Genomic DNA, 22,123 nt, shown 5'->3' on the forward strand with positions numbered 1-22,123 from the left:
TTTGGCTCCTGAAATCCTAGAATTCGGGCACTTATAACTTACCCAAGAATGTATGAAAGTCATAAAGCAAGCCAGAAGGCCATCCACCAGGCACTGCTATGCAAGTAAATGGAAGAGGTTTGTTTGCTACTGCCATATTAATCAAATCCAACCATTACACACGACTCCAAAACATGTAGTGGGTTACTTGCTTCACTTACAAAAATCTAACCTGGCTTTCTCTTCCATTAAAATACACCTTGCAGCAATATCTGCATACCTGCAGACTACCTATTCAACTTCCCTATATAGGATACCAGTCATTAAAGCATTCATGGAGGGCCTTAAGAGAATTATACCACCAAGAACACCACCTGTTCCTTCATGGAACCTAAATGTTGTCCTAACTAGACTTATGGGTCCACCTTTTGAACCCATGCACTCCTGCGAAATACAGTTCCTAACCTGGAAGGTTGCATTTCTCATCGCCATTACTTCCCTAAGAAGAGTAAGCGAGATTCAGGCGTTTACAATACAAGAACCTTTTATACAACTACACAAGAATAAGGTCGTCCTAAGGACTAATCCAACATTTTTACCAAAGGTTATTTCACCGTTCCATCTAAATCAAACAGTGGAACTTCCAGTGTTCTTTCCACAGCCAGATACCGTAGCTGAGAGGGCACTACATACATTAGATGTCAAAAGAGCATTAATGTATTACATTGACAGAACAAAGAACATCAGAAAGACTAAACAACTATTTATTGCATTTCAAAAACCTCATGCAGGAAACCCAATATCAAAACAAGGTATAGCCAGATGGATAGTTAAATGCATCCAAATCTGCTACCTTAAAGCTAAACGACAGCTGCCCATTACACCAAGGGCACACTCAACCAGAAAGAAAGGTGCTACCATGGCCTTTCTAGGAAACATCCCAATGCAAGAAATATGTAAGGCAGCCACATGGTCTACGCCTCACACATTCACCAAGCACTACTGTGTAGACGTGTTATCCGCACAACAAGCCACAGTAGGTCAAGCCGTATTAAGAACATTATTTCAGACTACTTCCACTCCTACAGGCTGAGCCACCGCTTTTGGGGAGATAACTGCTTACTAGTCTATGCAAAACATGCGTATCTAAAGCGACAGATGCCATCGAACTGAAAATGTCACTTACCCAGTGTACATCTGTTCGTGGCATCAGTCGCTGTAGATTCGCATGTGCCCACCCGCCTCCCCGGGAGCCTGTAGCAGTTCGGAAGTTACCTTCAACTATTTGTATATATATATCATTTCAACCTTAAATAAGTACATACTTAGTCACTCCATTGCATGGGCACTATTACTACAATTCAACTCCTACCTCACCCTCTGCGGGGGAAAAACAATCGAAGATGGAGTCGACGCCCATGCGCAATGGAGACAAAAGGAGGAGTCACTTAAGTCCCGTGACTCGAAAGACTTCTTCGAAGAAAAACAACTTGTAACACTCCGGCCCAGATGGCGAGCTATGCAAAACATGCGAATGTACAGCGACTGATGCCACGAACAGATGTACACTGGGTAAGTGACATTTTCAATACAACACCTCTTCGGAAGAGCTTAATGCTTATATCAGAGTGCAATTCTTCTGACTGCAGGGTTTGTCATAGGGGATTAACCAACTTTAAATCCGCAGCCTAGATCAGTACTCTAGGAGGTTCAGTGTAACAAAATGGAAGTCTACAGGCTTTAACACAGTGTGATAATAATCCACTCTTAAAGGCCTCTTGGCTTTAACATAAGCTTTTCACGATTAGTAATTCAGACCTATTGCCATTGCCATAACCTCTGATACTAAATAGGTCAAACATTTTGCTTTAAACATAAACTCCCAATAAACCAATGAGGGCTCCATTGTTTTTAGGGGCGAGTGCAAAGCGCTCCGTCCCTCTTCTAATCTCTCTTTAGGGGATTTTTAACCACGCCCATGTTATGTCAGTCACTTTGATTGGTTTGTGGGCTTTTCTGTGTTTAGCCCTCCTCGAGAGCACAGGTAAACTACTGAAAACATACGAGGCTCCATGTTTTCTGGGCTACCTTTTCTCGTTATTTTGCAGCGCAATCATGCTGTGTTTTACACCGCACGATCGCGCCCTTTTTATTTTTTCTTCCGTTTTTTTCTCCATTTAATGTGGCAAGAAAAGTCCGGTTAGGATCTTACAACACTAATAGCTCTAACTCGACATAATGCGAGACCCATTGCATTGCAAATGCCTGTTATTGGCTGGTAACTACAATCCACTCCAGTCTACTCTACTGAGCTTGAACTTTTGCCCATGGCAACTATTAGGCATGCAGTAATAAAAGTACAAATATGTACAATATAGCATTTGGCAACGATATGCAGAAGACCATACAACCCCTTCTAAGAGGCTATAACAAGGAGTATCCCAGTGCACATCTACTCCAAGGCTTTGTAGGAGGGGTAGTCCACATCAAAGCAGTTGCGTAATGCACTGATCTTATATTATCCACCCTTAAAGGACTGTGCTGCTGTGACTGTCTGTCATCCTATTGACACCATGATCATTAGGTGTATGTGATGAGGACAACTGGTTGAATTAAACTTGGAACAATTAGAGCATCAATCGCGATACAGGAGTGTAATACATGTGTTTCTTGGGATTGGGATCTGAAAGGAAAGGAAGAAAACAAAAAACAGGTCAGCATCTTTCTACATCAGCCTGCTAATGTCCATCCACTGCAACCAATGCTAACAGTGAAGGAGGCCTGATCTTGTAGGCGCATCTGAGGGGATCACCCAGGAACCTCCCTGAACAGGAAGTGCCATGCGCCATCCTCTTCAACCCTGAACTTAGGTGACACAGGTGAAGACGTCCGATCCAGCGGAAGAAAATGATCAAGGCAACGAGCAATAATATTAGAAGCCACCTGCTTCTGAGTTGTAGTCTCTGATCGTGGCCAGCATGAGCTGCCACCCAGAGTGAAGAACTGCAGTTTTTCCAATGCCTCCTCTCACTTCATCACCCAAACTGTCACCCTGGTAAAAGGTTTCCAGACCACCTGACCCTTTCCTTGAGCCCCTTAACGTGGAACGAGTGGCACTTAAATCACACCAGCAGCAGGGATAATGATTTAATGGACTGTCACTTATATTAATGCTTGTTCAAGACTTAACTCTTTAAGCAACTTTTGACGTAATTGGGCATCCTCTTTTAGTGCCTTCAATGGGTGCCATGTTTGTTTCTTATTTCTAATCCCACTGTGTTTTATCCTTCAGTTGGCAATGTAAAACCTTAAACACATGTATCCACATGGAGCTGCGTATCAACAAACACACCTCTATTGACTTTTCGCATGGACATAGATATTGTGAAGGAACTTAAAGAATATATTAAGTTTTCAAACATATTATTTACATCACTTTTGTTCTACACACTTATTCCGCCTGATTTTTATAAAGTCCATCATGATGCTGAATACTTGAGTGAAGGTTTGTAGCTCATCCATTAACACATCTACAATCACTTTACTATGGGTAAGAGAGGACATATGCAGGCTGTCAACTGCATATCATCTTTGTACTATCACCAGCCAGTGTCCAAAATATAGATGACACCTGCCTCCCAGTTGACTCTTTCCAGCTCTCATGCTGTCTCTCTCACTCTGCTCCCTGGCCCCCTTCTTTTTCACACTCTCCCTCCATAAATCTCTCTGCGTAACACAATAGTCGAAGATGTGTTGTTCTCTAGCAGTGGCTCCTGCCCCACCTTTGAAAGAGTGCTTGGGGTCTAGGTGCATGTTGTACGTATAGGTGGACAGACAGAACCATGTCATGTTAAAAGGGCCTAGCTCCATACGTCCCCCAACCTGTGTCTTTTCATCTAGAAAAACACTAACAATCATAGTTGTCTTTTATACACTTTCATTAAATGCTGCCACCCCCGGTAAGGTGATGACGGTTTGTATGTCCTGAGGTGCCCCCCCCCCCCCGGTCGGGTATGTTGTGATGCCATGCCCTGCTGTAGAGCTGTGACATTGAGGTACCTTCTGTCAGCTTATGCCAGCCTCCTCAATCATGTAGGCCCCCTTGTTGTCAAGTTGTTTATCATGTAGACCGATCTTTCATTTTCACCTGTACTTTCTGCTCTGTGTAGGGCTTGTAACTGCAATTACACTGCACACTCCTACCATACTAGCAGCCACTAACATTCTGCCCCTGTTCTTTTGCAGTGAGAATGAATCTCTCTGGAGAGAGGTGGCCAGCCTCAGGCAGAAGCACACCCAGCAGCAGAAAGTGGTCAACAAGGTAAGTAGAGGAAGATCCTCCGAGGGGCCAAGGCTAAAGAGATGTCACCTTCGCTTGCGAATGAAGGGTGGACCGGAGACATCTGATTAACAGACATGGTGCAGAGGCCCAGGATGAGATACAGCATGGGCACAGGGAATTGGCATCATTCTCTGCAAGCCTTCATTTTGAAGCATGTGGCATCCTTTAATTTAAACGACTTGGCAAGCACATTGGGGTCATGTACGTTCTTGAGTCTACTTTGTGTGATTACAACTTTAAGGTGGGTTTGGGAGAGCCGTGCTGAAGTGCTTGACCCTGAAGTATCTCTAGAGTTTTACATCATGGTGCTTTAATAGCATCTTCAGCAGTTTTGAATTCTGACTCCATAATAAAGATCTTATAACATAATAATGAAAATGAAGCATAATATGATGATGTACAAGATTCCACCATCTAGTGGCTGGGCTCATGAAGGGGTTTTGGTGACCGAAGCCTATGTCTCCGTCTTGTCAAAAGAGCCGTTTCCATTTTGAAGCCAGAGACACCTATGTCAGCGAACATTTGGGTGCGAGCATTTCAGGTTCAGAAGCACACCTAGATTTGTTTGACCTAGGTTCTTGTGTGGAAACTAAACCAGCGTTGCTATGCAAAACTGAAGGTCATCTGACCCTCCTGTTCACGGGATACATTATTTTTAAACACGTTCCTAGGAGGAGCTAGCTGTTCTTGCTTACTTTCGTAAACCTTGAACTAAACCAACAAGACTAGAATAGTGTGCATGTTGTTTCTGTACGATCTACAATGCTTGATGGAGCTGCCACTTTGATTGCTCTCGATCTAAACAATTCAGTTCTGCAGCCTCTCTGAGTGCCATGAATGACTCATTTTGAGAGGTTTATTTCCTCATTAACTTCCTCTTTCACAGCTAATGGTAATACATATGTTGTCCCTTTTTTTTAAGGTTTTCTTTTTGCTTTGAGGAGATTGACTAGTTTCCAGCATTGTCTGAAGATCATTTTGGAATTTCTAGCTCCGAAATTGATGTACCAGAAATACTTTCTGGACAGCGAGATGGTGTTTGCCCAGTTGTATGGTCAGCAGTACATTTTAAAGCCACATTAGCACACCCCGATGTCCCCAATCTTTTTCCAAGACTTCTCTCTGCTGTTTTTTTTCTCATTCTGATTATTCCATAAAATATATATTCAGAAGGCTTTGCCCATGAGTGGACTCCAAGGGAGGGCAGTGGGGGAGACTTGTGGGGGTACTTGTAGGTGGCTGGCCTGGCTTGTAGTGGGTACCAAGGGGTACTTACACCTTGCTCCAGGTATCCCTTATTAGTGTAGAGGGGTGTCTAGCAGCTTAGGCTGATAGAAAAGGTAGCTTAGCAGAGCAGCTTAGGCTGAACTAGGAGACGAGTGAAGCTCCTACAGTACCACTAGTGTCATATGCACAATATCATAAGAAAACACAATACACAGATATACTAAAAATGAAGGTACTTTATTTTTATGACAATATGCCAAAGTATCTCAGTGAGTACCCTCAGTATGAGGATAGCAACTATACACAAGATATATGTACACAATACCAAAATATGCAGTAATAGCAATAGAAAAACAGTGCAAACAATGTATAGTCACAATAGAATGCAATGGGAGCACATAGGGATAGGGGCAACACAAACCATATACTCTAGAAGGGGAATGCGAACCACGAATGGACCCCAAACCTATATGAGCTCGTAGAGGGTCGCTGGGACTGTAAGAAAACAGTGAGGGTTAGAAAAATAGCCCACCCCAAGACCCTGAAAAGTGGGTGCAAAGTGCACCTAAGTTCCCCAGAGAGCACAGAAGTCGTGATAGGGGAATTCTGCAAGAAACAACAACACCAGCAATCCAACAACGATGGATTTCCTGACGAGGGTACCTGTGGAACAAGGGGACCAAGTCCAAGAGTCACGATCAAGTCGGGAGTGGGCAGATGCCCAGGAAATGCCAGCTGTGGGTGCAAAGAAGCTGTCACCGGATGGTAGAAGCTGTGGATTCTGCAAGAACGACAAGGGCTAGAAACGTCCCCTTTGGAGGATGGATGTCCCACGTCGTGCAGAAGTGTTTCCGTGCAGAAAGACCGTAAACAAGCCTTGCTAACTGCAAGGGTCGCGGTTAGGGTTTTTGGATGCTGCTGTGGCCCAGGAGGGACCAGGATGTCGCCAATTGTGTGAGGGGGCGCCCAGCAAGACAAGGAGCCCACTCAGAAGCAAGCAGCACCCGCAGAAGTGCCGGAACAGGCAGTACGAAGTGGAGTGAACCGGAGCTCACCCGAAGTCACAAAGGAAGGTCCCACGACGCCAGAGGACAACTCAGAAGGTCTTGCACTGCAGGTTAGAGTGCCGGGGACCCAGGCTTGGCTGTGCACAAAGGAAATCCTGGAAGAGTGCACAGGAGCCGGAGCAGCTGCAAAACACGCGGTTCCCAGCAATGCAGTCTAGTGTGGGGAGGCAAGGACTTACCGCCACCAAACTTGGACTGAAGAGTCACTGGACTGTGGGAGTCACTTGGACAGAGTTGCTGAGTTCAAGGGACCTCGCTCATCGTGCTGAGAGGAGACCCAGAGGACCGGTGAAGCAGTTCTTTGGTGCCTGCGGTTGCAGGGGAAGATTCCGTCGACCCACGGGAGATTTCTTCGGAGCTTCTAGTGCAGAGAGGAGGCAGACTACCCCCACAACATGCACCACCAGGAAAACAGTCGGGAAGGCGGCAGGATCAGCGTTACAAGGTCGCAGTAGTCGTCTTTGCTACTTTGTTGCAGTTTTGCAGGCTTCCAGCGCGGTCAGCAGTCGATTCCTTGGCAGAAGGTGAAGAGAGAGAGGCAGAGGAACTCTGATGAGCTCTTGCATTCGTTATCTAAAGAATTCCCCAAAGCAGTGACCCTAAATAGCCAGAAAAGGAGGTTTGGCTACCTAGGTGAGAGGATAGGCTAGCAACACAGGTAAGAGCCTATCAGAAGGAGTCTCTGACGTCACCTGCTGGCCATGGCCACTCAGAGCAGTCCAGTGTGCCAGCATCACCTCTGTTTCCAAGATGGCAGAGGTCTGGAGCACACTGGAGGAGCTCTGGGCACCTCCCAGGGGAGGTGCAGGTCAGGGGAGTGGTCACTCCCCTTTCCTTTGTCCAGTTTCCCGCCAGAGCAGGGCTGGGGGAATCCCTGAACCGGTGTAGACTGGCTTATGCAGAAATGGGCACCCTCTGTGCCCATGAAAGCATTTCCAGAGGCTGGGGGAGGCTACTCCTCCCCAGCCCTGACACCTTTTTCCAAAGGGAGAGGGTGTAACACCCTCTCTCTGAGGAAGTTCTTTGTTCTGCCTTCCTGGGCCAAGCCTGGCTGGACCCCAGGAGGGCAGAAACCTGTCTGAGGGGTTGGCAGCAGCTGCAGTGAAACCCCTGAAAAGGCAGTTTGGCAGTACCTGGGTCTGTGCTAGAGACCCAGGGAATCATGGGATTGTCTCCCCAATACCAGGATGGCATTGGGGGGGGGGGGGGGGCATTCCATGATCTTAGACATGTTACATGGCCATGCTCGGAGTTACCATTGTGAAGCTGTACATAGGTAGTGACCTATGTATAGTGCACGCGTGTAATGGTGTCCCCGCACTCACAAAGTCCGGGGAATTTGCCCTGAACAATGTGGGGGTACCTTGGCTAGTGCCAGGGTGCCCACACACTAAGTAACTTAGCACCCAACCTTTACCAGGTAATGGTTAGACATATAGGTGACTTATAAGTTACTTAAGTGCAGTGGTAAATGGCTGTGAAATAACGTGGACATTATTTCACTCAGGCTGCAGTGGCAGGCCTGTGTAAGAATTGTCAGAGCTCCTTATGGGTGGCAAAAGAAATGCTGCAGCCCATAGGGATCTCCTGGAACCCCAATACCCTGGGTACCTCAGTACCATATACTAGGGAATTATAAGGGTGTTCCAGTATGCCAATGTAAATTGGTAAAATTGGTCACTAGCCTGTTAGTGACAATTTGAAAGAAATGAGAGAGCATAACCACTGAGGTTCTGGTTAGCAGAGCCTCAGTGAGACAGTTAGTCATAACACAGGTAACACATACAGGGCACACGTATGAGCACTGGGGCCCTGGCTGGTAGGGTCCCAGTGACACATACAACTAAAACAACATATATACAGTGAAATATGGGGGTAACATGCCAGGCAAGATGGTACTTTCATACAGTACTTACACTTAATTGTATGCCCATACTCTTTTTTTTCATGTCTTTTATTGAAATGAACACATCAGACTTTAAGATAGTCATGCCAGAAAGGAAAAGGAGGAAGAAAAAACATCAAAACAATACAGGTGCACTTAAGTGGTTTAGATCACATTATATCTGTGAGGGTACTAACCAACCACAATACGAGCATACATAATATATCTGCCACTGTAAAACTCTGAGGAATATATCAAATCATATCAACATTTAAGACCTGATCAATGGTGGTGTTATGGGAGGTTAAGGAAATGTGAAGATGGTGGTAACTCCTAGAAGAGCAAACATCATGTGAGCCAGGTAGCGGCTGGGCCGTGGGAGTCACCAACTGCGTTCGCCGCAGGGGTCAGTCCACGCTTACCATAGTATAAGGTGTAGCACTAGGTCTCGGCGCAAGGTAACGTGTCAAGATAACAAACAGATTATAGAGTCATTACCTGAGCCATCTGGGGTGCTATTCTCGGTATTCAGGGTGGATAATCATCACTTTTGGTCTCCGCTTTAAGAATATGTGTGTCCCAGTGTTGCATCCCAGTTCTAAGCAAGCCCCTGTACTGCCGCCACTGAGGCCTTCAATGTCATGGCAAACTGATGCTTGAAAAGAACAAATGCAAGATCAACAAATCTGTGTAAGGGATTGGAGTTCTTGGCCTTGAGTCTGATTCCCAAGAAACAGGACTCAGGAGTGGGAGGTAAGGTGTGATCCTCCAGTTCAGAGGAGAGTGCTGTAACCGCACCCCAGACCCGACGTAATGGGGGGGGGGAAGCACTCTCACACCATATGATAAAACCCAGCATCAGATTGCCTGCATCTCGGACATTTAGTGTGGGTGTCCGGAAACATGCGGCCAATTCGGTGCGGGAATAGAAACGTCTGATGAATTAAATTAAATTGTGTATAGCGGAATAGGCTACTCCCTTAACCTGATGGATCGCAAGCGTCTAAGCACCATTCGTCAGATGAGGCTCCAGTACCTTTGCCCGAGTTAGGGTAGTGAGCGATGTATCTAGTAGTGAAGAGTATAACAAGGATACTGCCCGGCATGCGGTCCCCCAAGTGAGGAGTACATATAGGGCAGGCGTTGATGCAGGGTCCTTCTCCCCTGCCCCTCAAGTAGCTTGTAGGTGACGTTTAATGGGATAGTAATAGAGGAACAATGCAGGGCTACTATTGTGTTCAATCCTAATGTCTTGAAATGACAGAAAAGAGCCCTCTCGGAAAAAGCTGCCCACTTCCGTGAATCCCGCCACTTGCTAGGGTGTGAAATTATGCTGAGAAAGTATGTGGCGCATGCCCTGTACTTGATCTTTTGGTATAAGAGGTGAATAGGGAGTGGGCCGCCCCTTTCCATATAGAATCAAGGTAGCACAGTCGAGCCGTATGCATATGGGCTGGCTCGTATTGAAGGTGAATTTCGCGGTCTGCCAACCAGAAGAATGTTAGTCACCCACCACCATTCTAGCTGCCGTTTGTTTAGGGGTGGCATCCTGGGAAAGCCAGCCCATAGGCCGTTGCAACTGTGCCGCAGCATAACATAGTTCGAAGTGTGGTGCACCCAGCTCTCCCTCTGTGTCGGTGCTGTATTATCGATAAGGCTACCATGCGCCTTCCTACACCATTTCTAATAGAAATCCATCAAGGGCACGAAAGAAGGATTGCGGAGGCACCACTGGGAGGGCAACAAAGAAGTAGAATAACCTTGGTAGGATCAGCTGTTTGGATATCAATACATGACCCAAAGGTGATAACAGCAGTGAGTGCCAGAAGGGCAAAGAGCCTTGAGTGGCGCGCACAACTCTGCCCAGTTTACCCTCCCGGAGGGCATACTCTATGTGATATATATACCCCTAGGTATTTAAATGTGTCATAACACCACTGGAGTCAACACTTAATTCTGTCCTCCTATTAAGTTCAGGTATGGGTGTCAGGGGGAACAGGCAGGATTTGCCCCAGTTAATCTTGAGGCCAGATATCAAGCCAAAATCATCTAATAATGCCATCAAGTCCGGTAAAGTCGACTCTTCCTCGCGTAGAAATGCCATCGTGTCGCCAGCATACAAAGACACTGTATGAAAAGTATTCAGGTCTCGGATCCCCCAATTCTCCGCCCGTAGACGAGAACCCAAAGGCTCCATTGCCAGTGCAAATAAGACAGGGGAGGGTGGGCACCCCTGGCACCTGCCACGTTGAATGGGGAAACTATCTGAGATCGTGCAACCAGTTTTAACTTGTACTGAGGTACTAGTATATAAAGTGTGTATCCATCGCACAAATCCGGGGTCAAAGCCCATATGTTCCAATGTGCTTATCAAGTATTTCCAACCAAGGTTATGCCTTTTCAATGTCAAGAGACACTGCTACTCCATCGTTTGTCTCAGCTGGTGTATCTTGGACCAGTCGCAATGGGCTCCTATTATTCAGGAATGTATTTCATCTGGGTATAAACCCCAACTGATCTGGGTATGTAAGAGTAGTGATTAGGGGAAGCAGTCTTTTACCGAGGACTTTCCCCAGTATTTTTCAGTCGAGGTTCAGAACGGAGAGGGGACGATATGAGCGGACATCTAGAGATCACGACTTTACTTGTGCGATACTACTATTATGTCTTATCTCAACAAAGCCGATAAGCAGGTGACTGAATGAGCCTCCGGGAACACCTCTAATAAATGTTGAGATAATGTTTCCTAAAAGGCTGCATAGGACTCGACTGGCAAACCATCAGAGCCAGAAGACTTGTGATATCGCAGTCTGACCTCTTCTAGTTGTATTGGGGAATCCAGATAAACTTGTTGAAGGGTAGTGAGGTGAGCAAGTGGCAGGTCGCAGAGGAACTCTGGTGCACCCCATGAAGCAGACACACAGTGTCCCCCTTATAACTACTTTATGAGCATCCCATTCAGTAGCCCTAGTAGGGGTAGAGCCCTTATTTTGTGTGAAATAATGGGTTATGCATTGAGACAGGCCAACCTTGAAAGGGGGATCCTGTAAAGCTTCGGGTTACAATCGCCTTATGGGAATGGGCGGGTTGGCCCTTCCCCATTGCAACACTACCCGTGCAAGGGGGAGCCATCAAATTGTGCCTCAAGAATTTCATACCGCCCTGTCGGATCTATAAGATTCCTGGTCATTGTCTAGGGCACCCTCACGGCAATCCATATAAGTCCTCCTTGGGCATATGCCGAGGTTGTGGTGCTGTATACCTGCCCCATCCATTTTTTGCGCAGTTTGCGTAATTCAACCTCTGTAAGGTGGATTTCTTGTATCATAGCAATGTGTGTATAGTGACGCTTGTGGAATGCATGCACCTGATAGCGCTTAACAGGTATAGCTATGCCCACACATTCCATGTGAGAAAATTACATTGTGGTATTCTGTTGTCCGGTGTAACACTCATGGGTGCAAGGGAACTCAAAGAAGCAAGGGGCACAATCCCATTGCCCCCTCGTAAGCCAAGGCGACTACTTGACCATCCCTCATATCCAGGATTAGGAAAAGGCCACACTGCAGGTGTACCCTTTGCATAAACTGGTGCGTGCGGCAACTGTAAGGTGATGTAACAATAATCACAACATCAAAGATAGCAGAGCATTAAAGGGGCAATAATAAACAACATCCTGGTCTGTTAAACAGGTGCTGACACAGCAGTTCAGTGTGCCGTCAGCCGACAGGGAAGCGAACCACCATCTCCGGCAGAACAGCCCCTCATTGCCAAAAACAGTATCTTACCTGCGCAATATACGCTGTTGGTGAGCCCCCAAGACTGTGATCCCATGGTTTAGAGACTGGACAAGTTCAATGATACATGGATCAAGTCCACATTCAGTATTGGGTAGTATAAATGTATTTGCCGAGAAGCTAAGTTCAGGAGAGGTAGCTGATGCGATCAAGTTCGTTTTGCTAAAACAGCTCCAGGTAGTATACCTCCCTGCAGATATGGGCCTTGTGTGTTATTGAAGTCCCCTTAGCCACCAGCTCAGATGTCAATTGAAGGGCAGACGGGTGCAGAGGTTATGGCACAGCGCTTTTGCCTGATTCCCCCGTCCGCCTACCAGCCCGAGTAGGATGCTGTCTCCCCAGCAACAGCACATCCACAGGTCGACTCCTGTAAGGATGAGTCAGACGCCGCTCCCAGCCGAGAGGTAGGTCACCGCGGAAGCAGCTGCTGCCGCGGGTGAAGCCAGCATCGGGCAGCAATGTGGGACCAGGAAGGGCAAGTTTAGCAGGACACAACTTACTGGGTAGCAGGTAGCCATCCGGGCCTCCAGCAAGCCGGACGGAGCAGCTGTCCAACTTGACCGCCGGCCCCACTCGGACGGAGTGGAGGATCCTCCCACTAAGCCCGGCCTACTCCCCAGCCAGCACACAGCGGTGTCAAGCCCGACTTCTCTGATGCGACAGGGCGCTTCGCAACCCCCCCCCCCAAGCACTCCACTCCAGAGCGTCTGCCTTGAGTGTTAGGCCCCAGCTTCAGAGTACGTTCGCTAGGCCCAGTTCAGCCCCACTCCGCCATCCTCCTCTAACCAGCCAATGCAGGCGGTTTGCGACACAATAATGTGGCTTTTTAGAGATTAGGTTCAGCAGCACTGGCCCCTGCAGCATTCCTGGAGTCATGATTGCTGGATGGACAGGATGTTTAGAGGAGTTTGATCAACCCTGGAGCTGACCTCGTTACAGTGCGTCTGAATCGGCCACCATCTTGGCCATGCCCACTACTCTTACAAATATAGCAGAAAGAGGCTTTTGTTGCCCACAAGATGTGACCTGTAGAGAGATCGTCCATGGGAGCCTCTTCATTGTCCACAGGGGCAGATGTGGAGCAGTTATACGCTGGGAAGCCTCATGTCATACTTTAAAGATCCTACATGAAGTTCTTCATTTTCCCTTGGTGTTGGAAAATGCCACTGTTGACATGGTTGCCCCCACTTTTTGCCTAGTGTTGATGCAAACTTTGAAAGTGTGGTGGTATCCTGCTAACCAGGTCCCAGCACCAGTGTTCTTTCCCTAAAACTATACCTTTGTTCCCACAATTGGCACAGCCCTGGCACACAGTTCAGTCCCTTGTAAAAGGTACCAAAGGCCCCAAGGGCTGCAGCATGTATTATGCCACCCTGGGGGACCCATCCCTCAGCCCATGCACACTGCTTAGCAGCTTGTTTGTACTAGTGGGGAGAAAAAGGCAAAGTCGACATGGCACCCCCTCAGTGTGCCATGCCCCCAAAATGACTGCCTGTGACACCCGTCTAGCAGGCCTTACAGCCCTAAGGCAGGGTGCTCTACACCACAGTTGAGCGCATAGCTGCATGAGCAATATACCCCTACAGTGTCTAAGTCCATTCTTAGACATTGTAAGTGCAGGGCAGCCATATTGAGTTTCCATTATGAACTCCACAGCTCCATAATGGTTTCACAGAATGCTGGGAAGTTTATCAAACTTCTCAGCCCAATAAACCCCCAATGATGCCGGTGTGGGATTTAGTGAAACATTTACCCAGAGGGCATCTTTGAGATACCCCCTGTATGTTAGCCAACCTGGTAGTGTAGGCCTGACTGGTCTGTGCCAGCCTGCTGCTTCCAGGTGAGGTTCTGACCATATGGGGTTGAGTGCCTTGGTGCACTCTGTGGACAGAAACAAAGACAGCCCTGGGGTGAGCCACAAAGGCTCAAGCCTCGAGTTACAGTGTCCCAGGGCACTCCAGCTAGTGGAGTTGTGTACCACCACCCCCCCTTCCCCACTCCACCCTGGACAAAGCCCCACTTTTGGTGCGGTGGGAAAGTTAGGGAAAACAGGGAGGAGTGACCACCTCAGCCAGGACAACCCATAAGGTGTCCAGAGCTGAGGTAAACAAGCCCCACTCCCGCCCTGCAGAACCCTCCATCTTGGTTTGGAGGATCAGGGCCAATAGGAGTAAGAATGTGCCCCCCTCCCTAAAGGGAGTGGACACAAGGAGGGTGTAGCCACCCTCGGGGACAGTAGCCATTGGCTACTGCCCTCTGACCCCCAAAACACCCCTAAATCTTGTATTTAAGGGCTCCCGGAACCAAGCTAGGCAGATTCCTGACGACTTTAAGAAAAGGACTGCTGACCTGAAAACCCTGCAGAGAAGAAAAGGTGACAACAGAGGACTTAGCCCCAGCCTGTCTCCTCCTTCAAAGATTCTGCAAAAGAAGTGGCGCGTTCTGCAGGACCAGCGACCCCGGAAAAGTATCCAGGTGAGTGCCTGCATCACCAAGTACCAAGAAACTCCTGTGGACAGCGGACCGGTCCAAGAAGAAGAAACTACTTCCAAGGGACTCCCACCTCACTCCAGAAGCGTGAGCCCAAAACTACTCTGCACCTCATGACCACGGCCTGTGTCCAGGTGGTCCAACTATCCAGAGAGAATCCCCAGGCGATTCTGACAGTGTCCCCACCCTGGCTGACCTCTCCACGGTGACGCCTGCAGAGGGAATCCCAAGGAACCCCCTGACTGCCTCGGCCGAAGATAACCGACGCCTGGAGAAGCACTGCACCTGCAGCCCCCAGACTTGAGAGGCACCGACCACCGGTGCAACAGTATGTATGTATGCCGTATTTATAAAGCGCATTCCTTCTCACAAACAGCATTGAAGCGCTAAAACAGAAAAAGAGAGAGCAGAGGGAGAAAGCAACAATGCAAAGAGCCCACCCAAGGAAACAGAAATGATAAGAAAGAGATCAAAAGAGATTAAGTAAAAGTTCAAGACGAGGTACAATAGGTAAAGAGAGAAACTACAGAGGAAAAGGCCATGTTTTAACCAATTTCCTAAATGTTAGGTAGAAGGGTTCTTGCCTAATGATCAAGGGAAGCGAGTTCCAACTTTTAGCAGCAGCCACAGTGAAGGCTTTGTTGCCCCATTTGGCTTTATAAGTTCGGGGAACCTGAATTCGGTAAGCTTTAGAAGACCTCAAGTTTTTCTTAGGCACATGCCAGCAATGCCTGGTGGTGAGGTAGCGTGGACCCATGAGCTGCCTTATATGTTAAACAGAGCGATTTGAAAATAATACGCTGAGCCACCGGAAGCCATAATAAATATGGTGTGGATCTAAAATTGCTGCAGCTAACTGTGGTCCATCTATTAGTAAGAAAAGATTCCAAGAGCTTAGGCGCTCGCTCTCTGATCCCCACTTGATAGAGGCGAGACGATAAAAGGTGAGGGGAGATGGTATCGAACGCTGCCGATAAGTCTAAAATAACCAAAGTAACCCCTTGACCTTCATCTACCAGTTTCCGGATAGCATCTGAAGATGAGATCAGGGCTGTCTCCGTACTGTGCGCCTTCCTGAAACCATGTTGAGAGACGTCATGGGCTTTGGCTTCTGCTAAGAAATTGGCCAGTTCCAAATTCAAAATTTTCTCTAAAATCTTTGCCAGATAGAAGAAGTGCTATTGGCCGTAAATTGTTTAGGTCCTGCCTCTCACCATCTGGCTTTTTCTTAAGGGGTACCACTGTAGTTTCTTTCCATGAGGAAGGATACACCCCAGATATGAGCACCTCTTGAAAAATGGGAGCTAACGCCCGAGCCATTAGGTCGGGGGCCAGGTGAAAAATAGAAGGGGGACACGGATCGGAAGGGGAGCCTGACTTAATTTCAAAGATCCTCTTTCTGATACTATTGTGAGATGGGATGTGGAAGTCAGATAGAACTTTGTGACTCGCATTAGAATCGGTAGATGTCGTGGAGGGAAGTTCTCTGAAGATGTCATGAGGAGCAAAATTAGCATATATATGGAGAATCTTGTTCTCAAAGTGCGTGGCAAACTTATCACAAAATTCCTGAGAATTTTCGAAATCAGAAGGCCTATGAGGCATAGATAATGCCTTTATCATCTTAGAGTTTTCATGGGGCATTTGATGCCTCCTTCACTTTGGCAGTGTAGAAGTTAGATTTGGCCTTAAATTGCGCCACTTTGTACTCCTTAAGAGTGGACTTTAATACCACCCTTGCCTCTGGGACTGGATTTAGTTTCCACCTACGCTCCTGTTGTCGATACTTTCTCTGAAAAGATTTAAGTTTGTTTGTGAACCAGGGGTGACCGAACTTCTTCCGGCTGCTAGGCCCCCGGATCTTAGGGGGAGCCCATTGAGCCATGGCCATTTCCACCCCTTGCTGAAAACTATCAAGCAGGGGCCGCGCTAATTTCTTGGCCTTGTCCCAGCCCTCTTCTAATGCCAGGATTAACTCCTCCACTTTGATCTGCTTCCATGGCCTAAAAACTTTGCTCTCCTCCTTGTATGTGTCAGGGAAGTGCATAGTGTCAAATTTTAAATTTAGCAGATAATGATTCATCCAACTTAGCTGGGTGATGGTTAAAGCCATCTGTAGAGAAGTGCGAACAAAGACCCCATCTAATAAATGTCCTGCCCTATGGGTGGCTGCCGAGACTCTGAGAGTCCAATCCAAGGCCTCCATAAAATCTAAAAACTCCCTGACCACAGGAGTACAAATCTTGTCAAAATGATATAATTGCCTTTGGGGGCAGAACCATAGTTTCTGTTAGCTTAGCCCAGGATAGTACAAATTTTGAGGGAGGGCCCGGCGGACGATAGATCAAGAGGCCTTCCAGCAGTACCCCACTGTTCTTAGAAATCTTGAAAGCCATAGCCTCACAAGTTTCAGCGGTGGGGCCAGACCAAGTACACACAAACATAATCCTGCAGATAATAGCCAAGCCGCCCCGCCAAAAATTATGGGATCTATCCAGTCTATAAAAAGTATACCCTGGTGGGGAGGCTGCAACAAAGTCGGGGTCCGATTCTATTGTACCCAAGGTTTCTGTAATAAACAATCAATTTGCCAAATATCAATCATTTCACTGATTTCAAGTTTATGCTTGGGGAGTGAACGAACATTTAGCAAAGCATACCGGATTGGCTGATTATAAACTGCCGTCTGTTCTTGTGCTGCCACACCAGACCTCAGAGGCCTCTTGAATTGGGCTCTTACCTCCTTTAGAGTTTGAGGGGATGGTGCTGGCCAATTACATGCCTCACAGGTCCAAGTAGCCTCACGATCGGTTGGCGCCTTATAATTACTAGCAAAATTAGGCTTAAAATTGCCATTATCTCCCAGAGGGACTGCACACTTATGGAAAAGGGCATAATCACTGGCCCCTGGGCCCGTTGCCTTATACGCACCTACAGCGTGCCAGCGGAGCGCCCGCTGCGCACGTCCACTGCGCGGCCGCTCAACTAGGCTCATTTATGGCACCGAGGCCTGGAGCCCGACGTCAACTAGACCGTGAACTCGCGGTGCAGTGCAGAGTCTCAATGGCCGGAAGGAGGGCTCTAACTGACCCTCACTTCCAGTACAGGCTCAAAGAGGGTGCCTTGCAGAAGAGACGCCCGGAAACAGGTAAAAAGCCCAGTGGAAAAGAGAAAAATACAACGCTCCCCCGTTTCCCCCTCCCTGATATAAAAGTATTTTTAAACACAATTAAAAATTAAGAAGAGGATAATAAGTATTAAAAAGATGAAAAAGTTTTAAAAGTAAAAATAAAATTGAAAGGTTAAAATAACCTTCTCCCAGTGCCTCGCAAATCAGCCGAGTGACGCGCTCTCCTTTTCAACCATGACCTGCAGGCGTCCCTCCTCCCTATCCAGTCGGTGGCTTGCCAGAGGAGCCCCCCTGTGCCTTACCTGCAGTGCCTGATTGATCCCCGGGATTCCCCCATAGAGTTCCATTAGGAAGCCGCCACCCTGTTTGGCACCCTGCAACCAGCCGCCCCGTGCCACTGAGGGTGTGCGTTTGATGCCTACTCTGGGCCCCCCAGTGCTCCTTTAAACCCTGTGGTCTGCCCTCCGAAAATGCGGGTACTTACCTGCAAGCAGACCGGAACCGGAGTACCCCCTGTCTCTATAGGGGCCCATGTTATTTTGTGTCCTGTTTGAGCTCTGCACCTAACGAGCCCTGTTTTGCTGGTGCTGGGTGTGGGCTACCTATGCCCCGGAGACTGAATCTGTAATTTGGTTACTTACCTCCAAAACTGAACGTTATTTTCCTTCCAAGCAACTGTTGAACATTTTAGTGTCAACTTTTAAAATAGCCTTTTGCCATTTTAAAGAAAACTGTGTACATTGTTGACTCTATTCAAAGTCCTGATTATACCTATGCAAAGTACCTTTCAATTTATGTACTTACCTGTAAATTGAATCTTGTGGTTCTAGAAATAAATTAAGAAAACATATTTTTCTATATAAAATCCTATTGGTCTGGAGTTACGTCATTGAGTGTGTTTCTTCTATTGCCTGTGTATGTACCTCAAATTCTTAACACTACCCTCTGATAAGCCTAACTGCTCGACCACACTACCACAGATAGAGCATTAGTATTAACTATTATTGCCTCTGTCAAGCCTCGGGGGAACCCCTGGACTCTGTGCACACTATCTCATTTTGATATAGTACATACAGAGACAGCTTCCTACACTTGGTTCAGCCCCTTCACAATTGTGCAACATGTGATAGCATTTTCTTTCTTGCAGCACCACTGTCTCTTATTTTGAGCACACGGGGCAGTCACTTTGCACTGGCAGACGTTTTTTTAAAAGATAGCGGTTATGTGTTATAGTAGATTTTATACCAATGCAATGATTCAGAGCCCTCGTTTCCAGCTCTTTGGCCTGTCTCCTGTCTGCATCCTGTGCACTACACACACCTTTGTAGCTTCTCCTACCAGGACTGGTGGACACGTAGACATCAAAAGGCATCTGTCAATGCTCTGATTGACAGCTCAGCCACTACCTTCACAGCAGCTGACCATCACTGCCAGAGCGCACACAAAACTGGTAAATTCATGAAGCTTGTGAGCAGCCGCAATCAGTTAAGCAAACACTTTTTGAGAACTAAATTGGGAGAGACACTTTATTATGTTTGATTAATGAAAGTCATTACATGTTTGAAACTGTGCAATGTAATTATGCATAGATACAATGGCAGGCGATTATTAATGGGAACTTAAAAAAACAAAAAAAGAAAGAAATATAAAATACAATGTTTCTAAAAAGAGCACAATGCCCTAAAGACAGCATTAAAGTTATTTGGGTGTGAAAGCAGAATAAAAAAATGCGACCAGGAGTTTAACAATTTGTACAAAGGGGGTCGCATCCAAGAGAGTGCAGCATGTGAGCTAGTTCGTATTTGGAACTCAGTGCTTAGCAAGTGGGTACTGCGGGATATTAGACTGAACTGATATACCCACCCAGTCACTAGTGAATGAGACTCACAGGGGTTCTACAGGAAGATGGACGGTGCCAGAGGATCCATCAGTTGATTTGAGAGTTTGGAGCAACCATGATAATCATATTTCCAACAGGAGAAAAACACATGGTATCCCACATGTATCCCACCACAGCAGTCCAGACAGAATGCTCTTTATGCTTTTCCACCTAATCAGAAACTTATGACTTTGCAAGGACAGTTCTACTTCACTGACATAGGTCAGGCAAACATAATTTCCAGAATTGATAGGGATGTCTGTGATGCAGGTTTGAAAATTGTGATCGAAGCAGAAATTGACTGTGATTCTTGGGCATGATATGCCACCAGATCCCTGAATTCAATAACCTAGATCCCGAGATTCTAAAATTGAGGGTTTACTTTTACCACATGTTTAAGGGAATACTTAAGGCCACCGAGTCTGCTGTCACAGCTAAAGTGGATCAAAATGTAAGCGTAATTAAGCTTACTTTGGACCCATTTGAACCAATACAAGACTTGAGCCACCACGTAGTTACTGAATGATATGGCCGTTCACTTAGTGAGCCATTTCTGCCAACTTACCAAATATAGGACAGTTCTACATAAATGGCATTATTATTGCCAAAGTTCATTCTCTTTTTTTAATGTCAATCAAGCTCTTTAGTTGTCCACTTTCTTTTCAAGTTCTGAGTTACCAGCTGAGAGATTACTGCACACATTTTTTGCTAGATGTTCCCTGAGGTATGAGGAACATCAAAAGTAGGAATACAAAAACCAAAAAGCTTTTACACATTGGCTGAGCCTTCCACCACAGTGTAGTTGTGTAAAAAAAAAAAAAATACACGAGTTAGTTGCTTGATGGCAGCTCTCGGAAAATATATATTGACCATGTTTTCTTTTATCAATGAAAAGAGGGTTTACCCAAAATCCACCCTCGGAGGTTGAGTATGGTAAAAATGGAACAGTGTCTGTGAACACGGATGGTTAATTATTCTGCTAGTTCCTCAAATGAGTTAAAATTAACTAGCTTTCGACTTAAACTTCTATACCTTTCTAGATCAAAATTGCTGCAATTATTAATGCCTTTCTGTGGCCAAAACATGATTGAAATCCATGGCTTTGCCTTTTGACGCTATACTATGAAAGTATGAAGTGCTGGTATGACTGCCATATCTCCTTAAAATATTAACAACCTTGACCCCTACTTTTTGACTCGTGTGATGGCGGATTTTAAACTGGTGTTTGGCTGACGCTGCTCTGACGACTGTCCCGTTAAATGATTGAAATGTTGATATTGTTACCATTGTTTAAGCTGCAGCTTTTTCAAAATCTATTGATCCTCGTCGTTTTGTGACTCATTTAGGATAGTGTTATAGGTCATAGCAACGTCTTGTAGTTTTTAAAATTTGTTTTATGTCATTAATGAAAATATTTTGATGCTTTTTTGTGTAGCCGTTTTTATGATACATCTGTGTAAACATATATTTCAAATATATATGTTGTGCAGCTGCTATACTTTCTGTGCCCTCATGTTTGTTTTTCTGTACTCTGTTGTGTAATTATTATTTCTTTTCATGTGATGTGCTGTTATTTTGAAACTAGGCTACTCCTCCCAGGGGTAACTTGGTTAATTACCAGTTATGTTTATCTATAGCTTAATGTTGGTCTGATTTGAGCTTCGAAAATTCACTAGTATACATATGGAATCGCCTATGTAGCGCCTTGCTGGGGCAGACTGGGTCTGATGGAGTGGTCATTGAGAAAGAAGAGGCCTGCCACTGAAACCATTCCTCAGCTTGAGAACCTTACTGCTTGACATTACTTGCCAGCAGTAGGGACTAAACATTTCCCGCCTTCCCCCGATACCCCTTATCAGTAAATGAGAATCAGACAGCCATTGTATCTGCTGCGGTCTCCCCCCTCCGGCCGCCCTGAGAGTCCTGCTGGAACGTTTGTGTTGTGTGACTGCCAGTTAGAGCGGGAGTGATTGGACATCAGTATTTGGATGAAGCTCTGTCCTCGTAGTTCCTGCCTTCTACTCCCTCCCCCGTCAGGTGAGCGCGCACAAGCTGCCATGCTCTTTCCACTGTGCTTGCAATAGGGCTTCAAGTTGTTACTTTGCTTATGTCTTTTTCTGTCCTGAAAGAGTTGTCTGGTCCATCCCAATGTATTTGTCCTGTGAAAGTATGGAAAAATAACTTTTCTTACCATTTATTGGCTTAATCTAATTAAACTATGCCATCCACTTTGGGCTCCTGCCTTCCGCCTGAACGGAGGATTTAAAGTCTCAATTTATCTTCAATAAGACAAAGTTGCATTGACATAAGCTACACTGCCTTGCTTT

General features: G+C 46.4%; 1 protein-coding gene across 2 annotated transcripts in view; it reads left to right on the forward strand.

Annotated features, from left to right (window-relative positions):
- The window catches only part of HSF1 (heat shock transcription factor 1), a 314,446-nt gene that overhangs the window by 164,069 nt on the left and 128,254 nt on the right, over positions 1 to 22,123 (forward strand). For both annotated transcript variants that reach the window (XM_069221019.1, XM_069221020.1), the window contains exon 5: positions 4,225 to 4,300. In XM_069221019.1, the coding sequence (XP_069077120.1) occupies positions 4,225 to 4,300 (76 nt within the window). The remainder of the gene's footprint in view (positions 1 to 4,224; positions 4,301 to 22,123) is intronic.

Source organism: Pleurodeles waltl, chromosome 2_2 (assembly GCF_031143425.1).
Source record: "Pleurodeles waltl isolate 20211129_DDA chromosome 2_2, aPleWal1.hap1.20221129, whole genome shotgun sequence".
NCBI classification, from domain to species: Eukaryota; Metazoa; Chordata; class Amphibia; order Caudata; family Salamandridae; genus Pleurodeles; species Pleurodeles waltl.